The 21,600-nt window shown below is 43.3% G+C and overlaps 1 protein-coding gene across 5 annotated transcripts in view; it reads left to right on the top strand.

Annotated features, from left to right (window-relative positions):
- Positions 1 to 2,468: 2,468 nt before the first annotated feature.
- Positions 2,469 to 21,600, top strand: part of TMOD2 (tropomodulin 2) — a 34,847-nt gene continuing 15,715 nt past the window's right edge. The window contains exons 1-3 of one of the 5 annotated variants that reach the window (XM_080607504.1): positions 2,469 to 2,646; positions 13,207 to 13,412; positions 15,111 to 15,267. In XM_080607504.1, coding sequence (XP_080463630.1) covers positions 13,287 to 13,412; positions 15,111 to 15,267 — 283 coding nt within the window. In that variant the 5' untranslated portion in view covers positions 2,469 to 2,646; positions 13,207 to 13,286. Of the gene's footprint in view, positions 2,647 to 2,695; positions 3,404 to 12,383; positions 12,754 to 13,206; positions 13,413 to 15,110; positions 15,268 to 21,600 lie in introns of those variants that run through there. The other 4 variants (XM_080607507.1, XM_080607505.1, XM_080607508.1 and 1 more) reach the window with 4 other exon arrangements.

The raw sequence follows: 21,600 nt of genomic DNA, 5'->3' as shown, positions 1-21,600 counted from the left end.
AGTAAGCTTGGTTTAGGCAGTGCTGGAAAAACACCAAACCTCTGCACTGCACGCACTATGCCATGGCTCTGGACCAAACTGGCCAAAGAGGACGCAGAGCCAGGCAATACTTTGTTTCGGGACCCACAGGACTGCTGGCTCTTGAAGGTGCCCCCCATAGTGGAGCAAAAACTGTTCTAGAGTAGTTCTCCCCATGCGTGTTGTATCCTTATGGTGCTAACTCCACCACTGCTCTTCTTCCAACCAGCCAATTTCAAGGAGGCCTAGGCAGGCACAATGCTATGCAAAGAATCCTATCAGGGATAAAAGACTATTTTGTATTTTTTTGTCTGCATGTCTCATTCATACAGCTAACCTGTATCTTTTCTTAGACAAAGACTGATCGTGTTACTTATTTTTCGGTTGCAAACTCTATGCATGAGATAAAAGGAAGAAAGACAGAAGAACACACAGCCAAAGAAGAGAAGAATTCAATCCAGCCAAGCCCTATGCTCCCTGCGGAGGTCTTACACTGTCACATTTCTAACAGAAAGTAATAGGAAGTGAATTGGTCAGCTGATACAAGGCAAATACAAAAGGAAAAGTTAGCATGGGAGGGGTCCTTCCCATTGGCTTCAACCAAGAGGAGAGTTTCAACTTAACAAATACATTGTAAGGTGTGACAGGAAAATCGAGTAAAAAAACTTACAGAAGTTTATCAAAAAGCAAACACCTCAAAGTTAACTTTTGTTCTTTGTTGATATTGTACATTTCCCTTTACCAGTATTTGTATAATAATAATTTGAGTAACTCATTCAACCCCTGATTCTACAGACCAAGATTAAATCCCCCAAGATGGTTTAATCCATGTTAACAACTGAAGCCGCATTTCCCTGTCTCATATCTGACTTGGACCATGTTCGCTGTGAAGCTTCCACCCCAACCCAAACCAACAGATTCATCCAGCCTGAAGCACCAGGTTACAGAGCAGCAGATTCCAAAGCACTTCCTTGACGGTTCCCCGCCGGTCTTGGTACTGAGGAGAGCCAGGCAAAGCCACGGACACAAGCCCTGTTTTATCTGAAGGCTGCAGCATAGGGAGAGAGGGAGAAGAAAGACTAAATGGGTCTGTTTCATAGATAACCACACCTTCGGAGCCGCTGTGCGTTCTGCACCTCGTTGGGGATACAGGTGCCTTCCCAGGTAGCAGTGGCGAGCTGCCCAAAGCAACTTGCAGAGCCTGCGACACGCTTCCTGCCACACGCCCATACGAGTGCCTGAGGTGTTTGGCAGGGTATGGAGTGAAGCTGCAGGCATTACATTTCCTAGCTGTATTTTTCTTTTTCTTTTTTCTTTTCATAGGAAAATTCAGCTCCAGTGCAGCATCTGCTTCTTAACAAGGGAATGTCTCGTTTTCCTGCCAACACTTCATGAAACTTAAAGACATTTTAATCACAGGAATAGCTTTTCTGTTGCTCATGACTCGTCATGTAATGCTCAGAACCAAGTGCCTCACTTCAGCTAAAACATAGTGTCCTGCAAAGGCAATCTGTTAAATTAGATTAGGGACATACTTGATTACAGGAGGTACATTCAAATCATATTACATACCATATACGAACTCAACCACTGGTTAACTGGTATAGTATCAAAGCCCAAACATAAATTAGAATGTCAAAGCTAATTAAAAGAAGAGGAGAAAAGCATCAGAATGGTCTCTTCCTATACGCTGTGTTAAGATGAACGTGTTCTCCACGAGGTTCTCACCTCACTCTAACACCACAACCGCACTGCAGGATGATACGGCCGGAGCTGTCCTCAAAGAAGCACCAGGCTGTGAGGAAGTGCCAGAGCAGTGGCTTGTCCTTCTTGAACGGAGGGAGTCACTGAGTGCTCCTGTCCTTTCGGCCTGCAGGTGAAACCCAGAGAGACCTCTCTGAACCCTCAGGGAGATGGAGGAGCAGATACTGAGGAGTCCTCCTCCTCCTCCTCCTCCTCCTCCTCCAGCTGTGCCCTGCAGCCCAGCCGCAGCCTGGCAGGCTTTGGGCAGAGCCCGGCAGTCTCCGCTCCAGAACTGGCTCTCTGAAGCGAGGTGCAGCTGTGTGGGGCTGGTGCTGGCAGTCTTCTGCAGCAGGACCCATTTGGCTGGTCACAGAGGGCGTGTGAGAACAGTAGGCTGTGCTCACGAGGGCCTGATGCCTACCTGTGCTCCCAGAACCATCCGGCACAGCTGCCGAGGCCTCGCGTCCACATGCAGGGAGCTCATCTGCGGGGAGCGCGTGCCTGGCCGTGTATGGAAGTGTGAGGGGCAGGGTGACCGCGGCACCCAGCAGAGCACCCAGGGCACATCCACGGGTCCTTGGCTCGAGGAACCTCACAAAGGGGGTCAGAGGCAGGGGGCACACCTGCGCTCGGGAGGAGGGTCGGGCGGGACTCCCTTCTCAGCCCGGGGGCAGAAAGACGTGGCTGGGGCGGGTGTGTGGGCCGGGAGGAACCCACCGGGGGTGGCCGGGGCTGGCGGGGTCGGTGTCCGCGGCCCCCCGGGGGCCGGACTACGAGTCCCGGCGTGCCCGGCAGGGCCGGGGCCGCGCTGCGCAGCCGCCGCGCCGGGCACCCACCTGCCGCCGGCGCCGGGCGCGGAGGGGCGCGGAGGCGGCGACGGCCGGGGTAAGGCGGCGGCGAGCGGCGGGGCCCGGCGCGGAGCGGAGCGGCGGCGGCACCGCGGGAGGGGGGTGGCACCGGGGGAGGTGGCACTGGAGCATCCCCGGCTGCCGGCCGCCCCGCCGGTCCCGAGCCGAGTCGGGGCCGCCCGCGAAGCGCGGAGCCGGGCAGCGCAGCGCAGCGTCTCGGAGCCCCGCGGGTCGCGGCTGCCGCTGCTGCAGGGCGGGCGTGGTTGCTGCCAGGAGCTCGCGTCCCTTAGGAGAGCGGTACATGACGGAGCGCTGCAATAAAATAGGGAAAGAAGGCGTTGTTCTACACGCCAGCGAGCCGCCTGCCCGGGTCTTTTGTGTGTCAGAGCCGTTGTGGGCGCATCCCGCACGGCCCCGCCTGGTCAGCCCGGTGCGGGACCGTCGGGAGCCCCTCTGCTCGTACACGGGGCTTGGCTCTGGTGGAAGCTTTGAGGGAATTTCTCTTGCCATGGGAAAAAAGCAGTCGTTGAGCAATGGGAAATGTGGAGAGAAATCTGAGGAGCACAGCAATGGAACATAAATGAAAACTGGTTAGATGCGTGTGACTACCCTATGATAAGGAATAATAAACTTATGAGAAAACACTGCAACGTCATTAGGGATGAAACAAATTCAGAAAGGTAACAATATCAAATACCAATGAAAAATAATTGGAAGCAAGGTATTTCGCTACCATGAATGATGCACTGCGTACATCTCTGCTTTTGAAAACGTTTGGCAGAGGGAGTCCTTCGGTAAGTCACTCGGTTGCGTGTTTGAAATAAGTAGGTGCAGTCTTGTCAATTCCCCATCATACGCAAGCTTTTCTTTGGCTGAGTATTCCCAGAAATTGCCCTTGAACTCCTCTGTTCTGCCCTGGAGGTACGAACGTGTAATGGGAAAGAAACACCTGGGACCAACTGGCCTTAATATCGCCTCTGCTAAATCCTTGCGAGGGATATACCATTATTGGAAAAATAAACTCAATTTCAGGGATGTATAGAGCTTGTATGCGTATATTGCTATTAGGATGACATTATCATCTTTTTGGTATTTTTCTGTGCCCATTTGCTAGCTAACAGACTGCCTTTGCTGTGGTGCTGTATGCAGTGCAGCTCTGAACTGAACTTCCACAAAATATATAGGTATTCAAATGTTTGCCGTTAGGTGGAAAAGGAGTAAGGTTATATGAGTCATTTAGTGACTTTGCTGACCTAAGTCCCACATGTATCTTTTCTCCCATTCATCTAGCCTGGCTGGATTTGTCTGAACTTAGCCAATAGCCTCCCTCATCTTGACAATCTAAATAATTTTGTTCAAAATGGTGCGCTTTGCTCTTTTGTTGCATAACTTTTCTTCCCTTCCCAAACTATTATTGTTTATTTCCACTGTTTTACAATTTCTGGCAAGCAATGTTTGTGCATTCTGGCTGTTACTGATCAGCTCTAGTTTTTTGAAGCTTTTGTAGGTTTTTTCCTTATCGAATCTCATAGTTTGATGTTTTCCTGTGGCTGGGTATCCTTTTGACTGAGGCTGTGGTAGCTCTGCAGGGTTTTGCATTAAGAGGCATCAGGCAGCGTCCTTTAGCCACGTGTACTTGCACATGTCAGGTTCATAGCAGGGTGAATGCATACTTTCTATCTATTGAATGTAACATGCAGGTGTAGCAGTGGTTTCTGTTTAACAGTGGGATTTGGTCATCATTATTTGATGCTACAAAAATCTGTAAACTTACTTTTAAAATCCTTCTTTGTTAAGATTATTTCAAGGAACAGCTGGGTCTGAAGGTCCAGCTGCTGTTCTAAAATAGAGCATCTCAGAAGGGAACTGATAGAAAAGTAGCACTCTATTTGCTATCTGTTGTCAGCACAGGTGGAACAATACTTCTCTTAGTATTAGCCAGCATCCTTTTTTCCTGCTGATGTTTCCAACATGTGAAAACAAACATTTAGTGTTGTCTTCTCCAGGACTGGTCTGATCTGTTTTGTTCTAAAAATAGAAAGTGTATTTCCAGGCATGTTTCCTTCTATTTGTTTCAGCTATCAGGACATGGCACACCATAGATGGTTTCCATTATTGGTTTACAGCTAGAAGGCCAAAAAAAAAAAAAAAAAGTAGATAGTTACTAGGTCTCTGCACACAGTAAGAACTAAAAACAGCTTAGGAAGGATGCAAGAAGAATTTTTTTAAAAATGATCTAACAGTGATCATTATCAGTGATCTGTCCTGTGATCAATAGTGTGTGCTCTTAACCCAACCTTTGGTTCTCTCTGTGACTGTTTCACCTGGCATGTATCATTCATTTAAAGATCCACTTACAGGAACCAGACTGTCCATGGAAGAAGGGACAAGTAGCCAAAGGAAATGGTGCCCAATGCGTGATACCTGGAAGACTGTTCAATTTTTTGTCATTCCGCAGACTTTCCATTTGACCTCAAACAAGGCATTTCTTTCCTCTGACAGGACAGTGAAATGGAGAGGTTTTCGTGTGGTCGATGGTGTTTAAGGTGTCACAAGAGCTGGTTCCAGAGAAACGTGTTCAGTCAGTGAGGATACGAGAAGCTGGCCTTTGGCATCCCCTTGATGCCTTTTCACACGTTGGGGACAATTCCTGACCCCAGCGTGTGCTTTGCTTTGCATTCATGATAGATGTGCTGACAACAAGAATGACAATTCTTCACACAGCACAAACTGGGGAGACCTAACTGGATGCAGACACTTCTGTCTAAACATCCCAGCTGTCACTGTAACGTGCATGATCCAGGAACTGACTCATCCATGTTCGTCTGGGGACCGCAGAGCCACGGGCTGCTGTGTCACAGGGCTGGGAAGATTTGTGCTCCGAGGAGGTACAACCGCTTATTCCAAGATAAATCAGCACCTTCTGTGGCAGGATCAGACCTGCAGAGTGTGGAAGGTATTGAAAGAGGTAAAAGTAGCATCTGTGCCCCACAGGAGAAAATGAGGCTGCTTCCTTGCAGTTGCTGTCACATAGGTCCTTACACTGTCATGTAGAACAGACCAGCATCACTACTGGCAGTAATACAATGATATTAAATCTGATCTCTGACCAGCACTCAGCAGTCACTTGGACAGCTCAGCAGCAAGGTGTTTCTGGTCACATCAGAGCTGAAGCTCACAGATGACAAATTTTGGGTGGAGCTGCTATTTCATAGTCCATTTTGTCTGTATAAAAAGACTTTGCTCTAAGGCTTTACTCTAAAAGGCTAGTGCTTTACACCACCCTTAGTTTCAGACAGTAACTATTTTATGTTTTTAATTTTAGAAAAACTAACTAATATTGTTATGATTTTATATATTAAAAAAAAGTTGTGTAAAAACAATGAGGGGTAGTTAAAATGAAATACAGATATCCAGTGAAAGCTTTCCAGACTGTGTTTTAGAAAGTAATTCCATTAAGTAATTGAATTTATTTTTTCTTGGGGCTCCATTCTAGTCAAACAGCTGCTGGATATAATGCCTGGTGAAGGGAAGAGTTGAGGTCTCAGTTCTGCCTTTTGTTTGAATGCTGCTGGGGGTAGCCATCAGTCAGCCCAGGCAGTGATGCAGCCTCAGTGCACCACCGTGCATGGATTTCCTGAATGACCTCTCAAGTTCTAAAGATGCAAGAAACCTCCGTTCCAGCTCTGCAGTTACCAGTCACAATGAGCAGAAATAGAAGATGATGGCTTCGTTATTTTATCACCAAAGCTTCACCCCCGTAAGACCACAGCGGAGAACCTCCGAGGAGGAGACAGGACAACACACAGACAGGTCCCCTCTGTTCTGTCCTGTTTCTCACACTAACACAGCGCTGGAGTGCCTGAGCACCAGGCTCAAGTGCTGTCAGCAATCTCACCGGTATCTGGAGAGCTTACGGTTGTCCTGTCTTCCTGTAGGCAGGAACTGATTTAAAGTTTGCTGTGTTTTAGTAAGACTTGCTTGTGGTCTACAGACTATCATATGGTCAATGCCTAATTAGTCATTATAATTTTTTATATGGAAACAATTCTAGTGGTTATGATCTAAAATATAATGTCATCCAGAAACAGGTTATAAACTCATCAGCCACTGTAAAGAAAACTAGTTCCTTCCCAGGACTTACTTTCTTGTTTTGAATGGTTATGAATAGTATCACTAATGTTATTTTAGAAACAATTAGAAATTACTTATTATATAACTTTATTCTGCATTGAAGTAGGAGAAGCATTCGTGTTTCATCTTTCTTTTATCGCCAGTGAAAAACCTCTCACGTTATCTGAATCAAAGGGACTGCATCCCTTTGTATCTTCTGTAAATAACCATACTGTCACATGGATAATTTTGCAATTTACATGATGGTTATTTTCTTATAAAGGGCATGATCAAACTCCAATTAAAGCAAACTGATGTCTCATGTTATATTTGAATAGGAAGTGTCAATCCCTCAGTAAAGAAGCTAAGTGCAACGTAAACTACAGAGGCATAAGCATAATCAAGGTTCAGAACGCTCATCCAATTATGAAATGGAGTTTTTGATCACTGAATGATCATCCTAAAGGTTCTGGCCTAGTCTAATATTAGGACAACATAATTGTTAATTATTTACCAGTCTCTTTATGGGACTAAACCAGTTGCTAGGAACAGAATGTGAACTAGCCCTAGATTAGCCCTGGGGAGAAAAAGCATTTACATAAAGTGACATTTTCTGCCAAACAGGTTTTAAACACGCAAATGAAAATTTAATGAGATAATTTGCCAAAGATAAAACCAGGAACCACACATCATTTTTCAGATGAAATACATCATTGCTAACACACTACTAGCATTTAGTGGTAATTTTAGTAATCAAATGGTTATCTAATCAGCTCGCATGTTTATCTAGTAGTAAATCAGGATAAAAGGAAAATAATGCTTTATGGACCAGAATTTGCAAACCTAGAAACTGTATTGGTAGATACTGATTCTAACTTAGGGAAGCAAACAAACAAACCAACAAAACTCTTTTGTAGTCTTGGGTTAGATGTGGAAAATTTTTAGTGCTTGCTTTGAACTTGATGTCTGATGGTGAAATGTGCACCACCTCAGCTGGTGAGCTCAGCCGTCTGCCTGGATTTCCAGGTGGGTGAGATTTTTTTTCTGCAATAAATGAAGTTAAGGGCATTTCTAAAAACCTATGGTCAGGAACAGAAGTCAGTTACTGAACAACAGTGCAGAGAAACCCACTTCAGGTAAAGTTTGTTTTAAATATCAAAGGATTTTTCAGGATTTTTTGCTGAAGTTTGACAAACGGTGGCTAACTGGTCTGGGAATAGAAGAGGTTTGGCAATGTAATCACTTCCCCAGGGCAGCCCTGACCTCAGTGCTGTGTGTTCCCCCTGCCAGCCCCAGAGACACCCTCTTGAAGAGCCCAGTTCTACAAATGCTTTAGCAGTTTCTCCATTTTGATCCACCAAGTGATCAGGGATGGAAAGAATTAGAAAAGGTGACTGAAAATGTACAGCTCAGTGCTTCTTATGTTGAGTTCTTCAGAATTTTTTTTTGGGGAAAAAGAAAAGTTAGGTGGATTCTAGAAGACCAAATCCTTTTCTTTGGTTCTCTTCTCCATTTTCTACCTCCATGAGTTTATTTCATCTCTCTAGTACCTCTTATTTACATCAGGACCTATAGCTAATACCATTTTCACCATACACACAAAAAATCCAGTCTCATAATGCTTCACTGTATATCACTGCCATACTTCTGTGCTATGCTGGACCTAATGCACCCTTTCTAGCTCTTCTGAGATTTTGGAATTGCCTAGTTCTAAACCAGAATGAAATGTTGTACCACAAACCACAATCTCCAAGTATGCATCTCCCTTTCTTGATTTTCACATTTGCATAAAAAAAAGAAACATTAGTTATATGTCAAATAACAGAGCACTTCTCAAAATACATATATTTTTAAGTTTCAGCTTTCAACAGCCTCGCCTTATTTTTCATAGCAGTTCCTGGACAGCAGAGAGATCATCTGCCCGGCACTGGATTAAGGCACGTTGTTGGGAGCACTCCATTGCCTGGCTGGTGCAGAACAATCACGAGTTCCACCGAACATCTGCTTGTGTTGCACAAACATTGCTCTTAATCATAATGGCCCTAATCCTATTCATTTGGTCCAGTATCAATTTAACCTAGGATTTATTCCACCTGTTTCTTACTTTTTGTGCTTATCTACTTAAGACGAAAGAAAGTGAAGGATTTTTCCACATTTACAGATCAGTTTCGGAGATATTTTTCAAAACACAACTAGCTGTCACTGTGGATATGGAGATAGTTCAAAACAGATCGTGCATCAGGACTTCCTTTCTAAGTAACAGTTGCCATGATTTGCAGAATTAAGAAGAAAAATTTCTTAAATTTGATTTTTAAAAATATTTTTTTCTATAACAATGAAAATAACTCTATTGGATTATTTCCCATCTAGCACATCTTTTTTTACTTTATAAGTGCACATTGCCATGTAACTTTATTCTTAGCTTGTACACACTATCAGAAACTAGGAATTCACATCATCTGTATCACAGCATTCTCATCACTATGGGACCGCTGAGATACTATGTTTTTCTAGGTATATAGCCTGTGTTTTAGAAAGCACAAGCCTTTCTATCTTCTGGTCCACAGAACGTCATGTATTTGAGGTCATCCTAACTCTTCTCAAGGCATCCAAGCAAATGAGTATGGGACCACTCCGACATCTGACATTAACTTAGCAGAGGACTGATTGCATCTCAAAAAAAATAGCAGTATCAGCAGTAGGAAATTATGGCAGTATTATGGTATCAGCAGAAACTACAGCCTAGCTACTCTAGAAAACCCTTTCAGTAGCATGGGAGAATTATAACAAAAACTACTTATGGAGCATAACAAAGTAAAGAGGAGTTATATCACAGCAGGTGTTGACTACATGCAGCAATAATAATCATATGCAGGCTGAGTAATGACATCTTTTTTGTCTTTGAAAACATATTTTGAATTCTCACAATGGTAGCCAAGGGTAAAAAAAACCTGCCCTAAATTAAACAGAAATATGTATTTCTTTCCTTAGAAGGAATCAAAGGCAAAAATACAGCAATGGAGTCTTTGAAGCTCACTGTGAAGCATCTGTGCTCCACAGAGATTTAAAAGTAGCACACAATTAGCAGAAGTGCTGCTACTTCATTTTGTGCTATCCTGAGTCAGCATCGACTTCACCTGTTGGGCATCTAGCAGCATGCTTTGCAGTGTGACAGCGGGTGCTTGAGCCCATGGTATACTGTTGTTCAGTAATGAAACTAAATGGAAAAAGCAAACGGAATCTGTGCTCCTCTATTTCATGCTCTCTGTATTCACTCTTCCACAGTCTTACCAATGGCCCTCATTCTGCTTCCCTCAGTGTCCCTAGTGCAGGGCCACATTCACCAGCACATCGCCTCTGCAACTAGGTTGAACATCTCCTCTCTGTGGGACACCTGATCTGCTTTTGCATACACAAAATAACAGTGGCTAGGAGTTGTTGGTTGCTTACAATTGCTTCTTTCAGTTTGGAGTATGTTTATGTCATACAGTAACCATAACAAAAGAAGCCAGTGGATATAATCTGTAAAAAGTAAACAGTGTGTGCACACTCACAAAAGTCAAAGCACACTGAGGAGCTGCACAGACAGCATATGGCCCTGTTTACATACAAAAAATTAACAGTAGGGAATGCAATTAGGAAGGCAGAGATAGCATCGTCACATTAGAGTGCAATTTCCAGGGTATGTCAACTCAAGACTTCAGCATTTCCTTTCCAGACTGATTGATGCTGACTTGTTAGATTTATCTCGTTCCCTTGGTTTCTGATAAAGTGATGGTGGTGAAAGGTCGACAGGGAGCGTGAAGGCCGCACAGAAATGGCTGGCATTTCAGCAGCGCTGCCAGCGGCCTGTAGTGCAAGGGGCAAACTCCAGAAAAGCTTTGCTACCTGCAGGGACTGGGGACAAAGAAACTCCCTAAGTGGTGTCTTTTGCTTTTGTTCAGTCACTGAAGAATTAGATTCAGTTGTGAAAGGGAAGATATCGCAGGAATTTCTGTCACAAATATACTCTTGGAAGAAAACCATGAATTCCAACTCTCCCATGCAGCACTGACGCTAAGAAGGGTTATCCAGCGCAGTGCTTCATGCCGGGAGAGAAGGCAGACTGCTACACTTAGTGTCAGGGCTTATACTGCTCTTTGGGCAACCTTGCTGCACATGGTCACGTATCTTCTCTCCCTAATGATTAAAATGAAACAGTTATGGTATTGAGAACCATCACGTGTTGAAAAGCATCTCCTGACATGTTTCCCTTTGTGGCTAAGCACTTAAAGAGTTCACGAAGAAGTAAGAAACGAATCCTACTCTGCAGTAAATAGCCATTAGCGTCTGGATTCAATTTTGCAAACCTTTTCACATAAGCCATTCCATACAAGGTCTAGTTGATGCTGGAAAAACCTGTCATAGCTGCTTTCCTCGATTTGCCTGAGCAACGCCCTAGAGCCTGGGGAGAGCTGCTGGTACCGGGCATCCTCGGCTCAGCCGCGGGCAGCTCGGTGTGCTCCTGCTCTCCCGTGTAATGAACCCGACCTTGGGATTACATTTCTGTCTTTACCAGGGATGCGATTAAACTGCAATAAAATAAACATTTAAACCATTAAGCAGAGTTTTAAGGAGCTCTAATCCCCTCAAAGAAACTTTTCAGCCCCGTTAATGACCGCTAGCTGAAATGCTGTGTGTTTAACGAGTTTATCCACAGAACTTTGAGAAGGCGCCTGATGCTTCAGTACAGAAGTGCTGTACTGCATCTGAATTTGTTTTTACAGTTTAAAAAAATATACTGCTCACTTTTAATTAAAAGACTTTCATTTTTTAACAAGTAGTTTTGATAACAAGTTGGATTAATTGAACGCATGTAGAACTAGTGTTCTCATTTAGCACCAAGCACACAAAAATAGCTCTTTTCACTGTTTTTTTTCCCAAAAATATAGCTCACTCATCACATATCATAGAATTTTGATAATATAATATTTTTTCTCAACTACTGTAACTGTGCAAAACATCATATGCTGACTGACTTCCAGAAGGAAACTCACAATTTAAAGAACTGTTGAATTCTACCATGACGTTTGGAATGGCCTGACAATAGTGGCATGCTGTGAAAACAGAGATAATAAGTAGAACAGTAATAAGGAAAAAATGGAGACTATAGGGAAAATAATGCTTTTGCCTGGAATATCATGTTTGGGTATTTCAAGGGAAGGCTCATTATACCTTGCGGTATTCATATAATTCCAAATTTTTCAAATCTGTAATTCTACAAGTTATTCTCTTCCTTTTCTATAGGCTGCTGTTTTCTAGTCTTATGATAAATAAGATAACGATATACGCTACAATATTCAGTATTTTAATAGTGAATCTGTAAGTAAATGCAACATTTTTATTTGGATTTTGAATAAAAGGAAAACCAAAGATGAGGCTTCCAGCTCATATGAAGAGTGACAGAACCTGCATGGATTTTGTTAGCTTATGACAACTGAGGGAAGACCTGGCCAAAGGAAATTCTAGTTGATAGATAAGCCGTATGTAAGTGCCAGTTGGCTGGTTTCCGTATCAATCATATCTTTGAAATTTGTGCCTGCAAAAACTAGGCTATAAAACTGCACAGCAAACTGTATGTAATTCGGAGAGCTCTGGTGCCGGGGTGGGGAGCTGGGCAGACTTGGGAGGGCCTGTATCGCATTTAAACTCTGCAGCTGATGCTGTGCCTGGTTATGCATTAATTCTCTTTCACTCCATCCACTTACAGCACATTCTAGCTCTAAAATTGATTCTGAAGAGGAAAAAAAAAAGAGTAAAAACAGAGTTCTCTGTCATATGACAAAAAACATGACAATGACTAACTGTTGTGCCCATGTGAATGACAAGTGATCCTTTGAGCTCCAAGTAGCATATCCCCGCTGCAAGACCTATTTTGATGAGAAGCACCACCACTCGTAGCCACAGTTTCTGAAACAGCACTGCAAACCACCATAGTCTAAAGCTGCTTAGGTAGCCAAGATCTACCAGAAAGCCAGCCAAGATGATGTGGGTAAGCTTTTAGCCTGCAGCAAAGCTGGAGTAAGATTGGATACCTCAGGCATAACATTTGGCAGAGCTGGACTGTTTTCTGTGACTGCCTCTTTCCTCTGATGCTTTTCATGCCGTTAGCCAAAAGAACAAGTAGATACTGCTGTTTCTAAGCAAATTAAATAAAACAGATTTATCTCTGTGGAAAAGGATAAGCTTCTGGTTTTTTCTTACGTAGGTCTCAAAGCTTCTGTTTGCCACTGCACATGTGAAGTTCCCGAGCAAACCGTGCCATCCCTTCCCACCCCTCAGATACTGCTGCACAGCCCAGCACATCCCCACGCTCCCTCAGCAGAGCCAGACCATCTTGCTGCTTTGTTTTTGTTAATAAAGTGTAAATGTGGCTCTCAGCATGCAGGCTCTTTAGGACTATGTCTGCTAGCTGGAGATATTCATAATGCTTTATTGTTAACAGTGAGTGAAACCGCAAGAAGCTCCATACTCCTGCACGGTTGAAATCCTGAGAAGTGTCAGCTGAGCAGTGCAGCAGGAGCCATGTCTCTGCCTTTCCGAAAAGAGCTGGAGAAATACAAGAATATCAATGAAGACGAAATACTCAGCAAACTCTCGGAGGATGAACTGAAACAGCTAGAGCATGTTCTTGACGACCTTGATCCTGAGGTTAGTAGTGGGTGTCAGAGGGCTCCTAGTGCAGAAGCTGTTCATTATAAATGCCACACACTGCAGCATTTTGATTTGTACTGTTATAGGAGGGGCAGCATTCTCTACCGGATGAGCAGCTCAGCCAGGGACATTTTGGTTTCATTTCTGCTGTGATGTGCTACTTGCTTTTGTACGAGTCACCGTGCTTTCTCTATCCCTTGTCTGTTTAGACACAAGCTTGTCTGCAGTCTAAATTTTTAATCATGTTTGTACACTGCAGCATGCTGAGAAGCTTTTTATAGCTGCTATTTCTGAGCACAGAGCAACAAACAAACAAACATAATGTGTGCTTGTGCTTGTGAAGATCAAATCTTTTGAACTTCAGAAATCCGTTGCCTATGTCATTCATCACAGATATATTTAGCTGAAGAGAATATATTTAGGCATGATTAAGGAAAATAAGATTCAGCTACACAACTCATTTTCTAGAGAACAAGGATAATTTGGGTATTTGAAAGCACTGTCACAAAGAGCTTGAAGATCTCTGTCCACGGAACCACTCGGTCCTACAATAACAAGGTTACAGTCACAGATCTTCTTGTTGGAAATTTGACTGTACCTACCTCAAAAACTTCCAAACTGGTGTAGGAGTTTGGAAATTGGCAAGTAAACTAGCAGATAAAACCCACTCACTCTGGTGACAAAAAATTCTGTAAGAAAACAACAGATTTATAGCCTGTAGATTTATAGCACATATTTACCTGGAAATTTAAGGGTGGGCCTTATTGTTCTGTCTTTCCATGCTGCCCACGTCCCTCACTACTACCACTCCTACAGTCCATTTTCTGGTGCTTTCAAGTATGTGGCATCTCAAAAAGTGCCACATTCATTTGTGGCCAAGCTGCATACATGCTGTAAATTTGTAGCACTCCAGGCATGTTTGTGCATGCACAGATGAAATGCCTAATGTCCTGAGCTCACTGGATATGCTCTGAATTTGCTGGCTATTTGCCATGATCAGACTTACTATGTGTGGTCCAGCCTGCATATGCACTGCAAAGTCCATGTACCTGTATCCCTTCCTGGGGTTTCCTGAACAGAAATGTGCAAGCATTATGCATCTACCTGTGTTGCGGGAGGCAGATGCAAGCACGTGGTCACACAGCTATGTGTTTAAAGTGGGACTTCATCTGCTTGCTTCCTGCATACTCTACATAGCTGACATCCACATCATTCACCAATTACTTTCTGTGCGTTCCATTCATTTTTGAAGACCAAGGGACATCTGCATTAGCATGAAAGGAATTTTTGAAAAAACCGAGAGAGAGAGAGAAATGGTAGGACAAACAAGCAAATGAGGGGAAGAAAATGTAGAGAAATCTGAGTCTATTTATCTGGTCTGTAAACTCTATGGTTGTAGTATGCATAACAAAAAGGGCTATGGTCTTGCTCTGTTCTTTGGTGTTATGGCTGTAGGTATGGTTTGTTGAAATATTAAGAGGTGTTACTAACGAGAAGCCTGGAAGAGCCCCAGGTTTTGATGCCTACATTTAGGTACTATGTGTTATTGCTGTCGCCAAGGGGCATTATGTGAAGTAACATGCAAAGAACAGTTCCACTTGAAAAAAAAAAAACCACTGAAATTTAATTTAGAAGACTTTAGGAAATTGCCTCATCTCATTTCCATCCCCCCTTCTCTTCCACACATCTTCACAGAATGCCTTGCTTCCAGCCGGATTTCGGCAGAAGGACCAGACCACTAAATCCGCCACGGGCCCCTTCGACAGAGAACGCCTGCTTTCGTACTTGGAGAAGCAAGCGCTTGAGCATAAGGACAGGGAAGACTTCGTGCCATTTACAGGGGAGAAGAAAGGTAGGGCCTACCTTCGTGCCAGGGTTGCGTTATGACCCACCCAAGCACTCAGGGCCCTTCTGCCCAGCCCTCCCGTCCAGCCAGCCAGGCAGGAGGCCGTGATGGTGCGGGGCAAGGCTCGCGAGCCACGCGTGGTGCTGCTGTTGGAGGAGAAGTGGTGCCTTTGTCAGTAGCGTGGTGGCCTGCCCTGCTGCTCTGCGGTTCCAGCCACTGGTTTAGGTCAGGCTGCTGTGGATTTGGGAGCCCACGGCTGCCTGGGTTCAGGCAGCGGCTTGCAGAGCAGCAGGTGCCTGTGGCTGCAGGGAGGAGCAGCACGAGTGGCCTCGCGCCTTCGTGGGGACTGCTTCCACAGCAAGCATTGGCCTCAAAAAGGTGCTGTGCTGGGGGAGCTGGTTAGCAGGAAGAGTACCAGATGCCGTTCTAAATAAGTATTGCCTGCAATTACTGTAAGCAATAGCTCAGGGAATGTACTCACAAAAAAAAAAAAGTATTTTTCCACTTGTTTACTAGCACATCTGGTAATACTATTCATGCAGACAGCTCCTCTGTTTCCCCTTGCCCTACAGCTACAGGAGGAAAGAGAAAAACAGGAAAACTTTATTCTAATCACCCAAATATTGGTAGGATAACCTTAGGGCAAGAACAATCATACTTTTAAGCAAGCAGTGTTCCTATAGCACCATTTCCTCATCTATGTACAGTGGATAAAAATGCCTGCCTCAGGCCACTCCTTCATTCCAGAAGGACCTGATGCCTGTCCATTTCTGGCCATCTGATTATCTGCCCGTTGTTTCAATGCTGCTGAAAGAAAAGCAGGTATTTCAAGAAAGTCAAGTGCAACATTTTTTACTTTCTATTTCACTACTGAAGTTATAAAATGTCATTTGCAGGGCAAGAGTTGTTGTTATAATCCTTATGTTGTGCATTCATTCTTTGGAAGAATGGGTTTAGATGAAGGAGACAGTTTCCAGCTAGATCTGTTGGCTGCTTTATTTTATCCTGCAGCATATTCATTTACCTCCATTTTTCTCCACCGTAACTTGAGCTCAATCCTATTCATAGGGTTGATTCTGAGCCCTGCAGAAATACAGGAACATTGCCTTGTTCCTGCAGGTAGCAGAAGGGATCGAGCACATGCTGTACAGAAAGGAGAATGGTTTATTGTGGTGTGGATTTATTACCAATTGTTTCCCTTTCCCAGTCTCCTACGCACCATTGTGTTAGAGCAGCACAAGTTACTGCTTGCAGACCTCTGCATATTTGTGCCAACACCTTCAGTTAGGTCTCACCGATATTTACTGACTTTGCCATTTTGCACTGTAGTCATGTCTGCAATCTTCAAACATAAATACAAAAAACAACAGTGGTGTGCGGAATCGTGTATACCCACAGGACTGGCACTGCAGCTGTATAAAGCTAATCCTGGTGTCGTTCAATGACAGTGCTATTCTGCAGGCTGGCCTGTTTATTCTACTTGAGTTTTCTTCTGATGAGGCTAAACCAGCATTTTTCCTATGTTTCCTATGCTTCCAGATGTCCAATATATGACACCATATGCTAATTTTTAAGAATTAATAGCAGTTTTCCAAAGCTGAGTAGTTATCCCAGGATAAATAGTTTATATTTTGAAAATATGTAAGAATATGTAAATATAAGAAACTACAGAAGAGTATCTCTTGGGGAAAAACTTATTCTTCACCTTATGCATGTTGTTGGGCTCTAAAGTTTATTTACAGTTTGGCAAATATTTATATAATTATGTTACATATACACTTGTTAAATGATTTCTTATGTTATAGCAACACTATAATGTAGCCATACTGTAAATAGCCACAAATTCATTTTATGGTAATCGTGATAGTTAAAAATTAAGTCCTGGGACAGCTCCAAAGTGCAACCAGTTGTGTATAATTAGATGTGGGAGATGCCAATGCCAATGTGCCATTTGGCATTATTTACCACCTGAGAATATTTGCTTGTCGGTAGGATTAGATGTCAGGTGTTGTTTAAGCTTTTGTCACTGTTTCGTACTTTGATGTTTGTCTTCCAGTGGGAAAGTATTTATTTTTCCAAATTTAGGAAGCGGGATGTTTCTACCAAATGTTAAGTGACATTTCTACCAGTTCCTATGTTTATCATGCAAAGCTGATACTGACTTGAAAATTCCATGATGAGCTGAAAAGAAGGGTGGCATTTAAAATTTCCTCCTTCCAGAACAGTCTGTGGTACATCATTATTTTTTTCTAGTGTCTCTGTTTCTCTTTTTCTGTTGTTAATGTTTTATTGGAGAATTCTTGTCCAAAAAGCAATACCAAGCAGTTGCTGAAGGACAAAAATCAGTTGCCTTTGTGGGTCTCTATATGCTCAACACAACCATAAGGTTTTGATTGTGCTAGAAAACAAGCCAAAACAAATTCCAGAGCTAAGGGGGATATTCAGCATGGTTGGAGCAGAGGAAGTGTTAAATACGAGCTCAAGGTGGGGGGCTGGTCACACAGGGAATTGCCTTGGTTTTGATTGTAATCATGGTTTTGAGAGATTGGAAATGCTTGGCAAAAACAACCAAACGTATGGCATGCATTAGAGTTTTGGCCCTCTGCCACATTTCAGCTTGTTAACTTACTACATTAATTGCCGTACAAAAAGAAGGTTTAAAGCCTGTATGGGATGGCTCTCAAATTTCACTGAAAACCCAAGTTTTGTGCTGAACCTGGGCCAGAGCATTCACAGCCTGGCAGGAGCACACCCAAAGCGGCCACTGAGCAATTCTTCCAGAGCACTGAGCCCTGCAGCTCTGTGACACAAGTCAGGGGTGGGTACTTGATTTGAATGTCCCTGTTGGGAGTGCTCACTCCCATGAGCGGTATGCAAATGATCCGGTGGCTTTCAGGAACCCTTGTGCCGTAAATCAGCTGTTAATCAGCCATTCCCACAAACGGGGTTCATTAATAATGAGCAATGGAGGGATAGGGAGTTAGGGCTGATAATTGTAGCCATAGTGATTGGCAGCCTGTAAGTGTTTATTTTATGTACTTTTGGACTAGTTCCTACTTAAGATAGATGCCCCAGAAATCCTGACATAGAAGCCAACGAGGTTGTTCAGACTGACCCACTGCAGTTAAGATACAAGGCTTGAACAGCCGCCCATCGCACTTAGATCACTATGAAGTCTTTTCAGAGTGGTCCAGGAATAAAAGATGGAAAGAGGAAGGGCTAGTGCTGGCTAATTTCTCAGGCAAAAAATGTTAAAAAGCAATGTCAATGCTACATGGTTATAACAGAAGGAGACGAGAATGAGACTGTGTTCACAGTGGAGAGAAGGTCTGAGAGGAGGAAATGATAATTTTATGTCCTAGGATCAAAATTAGCACTTGAGACCTGTCCCCAGTTTTCTCACAGCCTTCTTGTGATTGTCCTGAAGTTTTCCTATCTGTCCAATTCCAGAAAGGAAAATAATCCTCCATTCTTCACTTGTCTTCTTTGTTGAGATGGGCCAGAAGCTTTCTCTTACTGAATGTGTGTGCAGCTGCCCTCAGTTAGGATCCAAGGACTACTGTAATACAGGCATATACTATTAGCCACACTTCTGCTTCTGCTTTGTTGCAGTGGTTCTCTTACTACATGATGCTAATGAAACATAATTGAAAAAAGTTCTACTGTGAAATATTATTAGATATGAAAAGTTGGCCATGCCCTTTTAAATTGCTCTAAGGATTGCTACTTCAGTTCTTCACCACTGTCTGTTTTCTGCAAGGTCTTCTACTCCTTGCCAAACCATTTCAGTTTGGATCTGATCCAGTTCTCATCAAAGTTATGGAAAAGCTCCAGTGGATTGGGCTATTATTATTTGTGGCTGGAAAGGGAAAGGGAAAACGCTTGTATGTGATTAAATGCTAGCATTTTCAGTCAACCGATAGAAGGGAACAGGAAAAAAATGATGATTGAACCAGAGAACTCTGGGGCAAACCCAAAGAGTTGCTCTGGCAGAGATCATCTATCTAGTGTGTTGTTTTGTGCCCAGCACAGTATCAATACTCAGCACTAGTGATAATGAGAGTCGTTTTCAGAAGGTCCAAGTATTAGAACAGACACTAATGAGTTCCTGTTCCAGTTTCTGTACCAGACTCTACATAGAAACGTTAGGGTTTAGTTAGAGACGTGATATCTTCTTTTTTTTTTGATTGACAAAGGCAGCCTTTTCACCCCCAAAGCTGAAACGGTTTGTTTAAGTTTTGCCACCTTCTTCCTGTTCTTCAAGGCTTAAATTTAGAACTGGTGTTCATCTCCTAAAGCATGAAAAGTGCTGCTGTTGCTGACAGTAATGCCTGTAGCCAATGCCTTTCACTGCTTGCTTTTGTAAGACCTTGTTTTAGTTGCTCATGACTTTGCCAAACTTGCACAGTTTACACTGAAATTTCCCATGCTGACAATCTGCCTCAGGCTGAATTTTTGGAAAGTGTCAGCAAAACGGACTCAACTATTTCCAAGAACAAGATTAGGAGAAAACACATTGTTTTAGCCATCTCAAGTAAATTTTTCCAGCTGTTTTTTATGAGCTACAGTGCCTCCATGCTTTGAAGACAGGACCTGAAATGTGTGCCCTTTGCAACCTCCAGGGAAATATACTTGAATTTGGAAACTTAGAGATACTGTACTTGTACCTCCAGTTTGTTCCAGTAGTCTCCAGATTCCTCCTGCAGCGAGTATTAGTCATGTCCTCAGAGCTGCCTCCATGTGCAGACGGCACATATCACAACAGAGCTGCACCCAGAGACCTGGCGTGGTCGGCTCGGGGTTGCGTGGGCAGTACTGGATGACCTTCACAGTTGCTCATCTGAGAGGCTGCTGTCACACCACAGCCGAGGCAGGGAGACTCTTGTTCTGACAGTGCTTTGCAAAGGAGCTGTACAGGAGAAGAAAGAGTAAACGGCCAGCAGGGAGTTTGGTGCAGAGTAGTGGAGGAATTGTCTTTGTGAGAAGCTGTATGAATATGCTCAGGGTGAGGGACTGGGTGCAACAGCTCTGGGGAAAGGAGCTGTAGAAGACAGCAGTGATAGGAAAGAGAGGGCAGAGGGAAAGGAGGTGGTGGGAAGGGTCAGGATTCAAAGATATGCAAGACCACAATACACAGAGGATGGGGAAGGAACAGCTGGCAATGGGGAAAGGAACAGAGGGAGAAAAGAGGGCAGAGAGGAACTGGAGCTTTGCCCAGGTTTCAAGATTCTTTGATGCCCCTGAGGACCTGAAACCCAGCGACAGAGCTCGACTGTTCCTCCTCTGCTGCTGCTCCACATCAGCCATGAAAGCCTTCTGCTGCTGTCAGTGACCCAGTGAATCCGGGTGGTAATCCAGAGGGCTGCCAGAGGAGTAGCGGGAGCCTAACTGTTGTGGTGATCCCTGTGAGGGTCTGATGAAACTCTGGGCTCCCTTCTGTCTTAAAGATGATAGGTTGGCTCTTCTTTATTTGAATTTGAGAAAGTGTAATTTTCAGATGAATTCTTCAAAGGGTGTAATGAAGGTGGCAGAATCACAGCGTGCTGCTCAAGGTCAAGGATGCTGGGGCAATTTAATGTCGCTGTGTATATGCACAATAGATTTAACAACTTTGGAAAGCTAAACTTTGCAACCTTCCTATTCCATTATCCTGATGTTTAAGGCATAGAATATGCAGTCAGTAATTCAAGAGTAACAGCACAGCAGCAATTATGATACTGCATTTTAATTACTATTGGCTTTCAGCTTCACACTTATTTGAACTTGGCCTGCTTTGTTCTTCGTAATAGAAATACAGTCTTGGTAAGTATTAATTTAGCTCTGTTTTAATAGAATATTTGTAAGGAAGAATTTAAATAAGCCTCAAAAGAAAAGAATAGTTCAAAATGGAAAAAGTGAATCGGGTGTCTGTGACTTATGCAAGGCAGATTTCCAAGATCATTGAATTTCACTTCTAAGGTCAGTGCTCTGACCCTAGAGTTACAGCATGCTGTAACTGAGAATAAACAGGCACTCACTGTAGTCAGTGGTTCACTGAACAGTAACAAGTAATAAGTGTAACCACATATTTTCTTGAAAGTGCAATAATCTGAGTTATGGTTTATAGGAAAAGAAAGTAATTATTTTACAATTATGGCAGAAAAAGCATTTGTATTATAAAATCAAACAACTATTGTTTGTAAAACTGATAGAAAGGACATTTTTACAGCTAGTAAAAATGAACTTATTTCCGATTGCTATGCACTTTGTTGAGTCAGTTGGGCTCGTACAAAGTAGGAATAAATACTAAATAACTTAGTGAATAAAAAGGGTGGCAATTTATATTTATTCATAAAAGTC

The sequence above is a fragment of the Anser brachyrhynchus genome (assembly GCF_964034855.1).
Source record: "Anser brachyrhynchus genome assembly, chromosome: 11".
Lineage (NCBI taxonomy): Eukaryota > Metazoa > Chordata > Aves > Anseriformes > Anatidae > Anser > Anser brachyrhynchus.
This window is presented reverse-complemented; position numbering and strand designations above follow the sequence as displayed.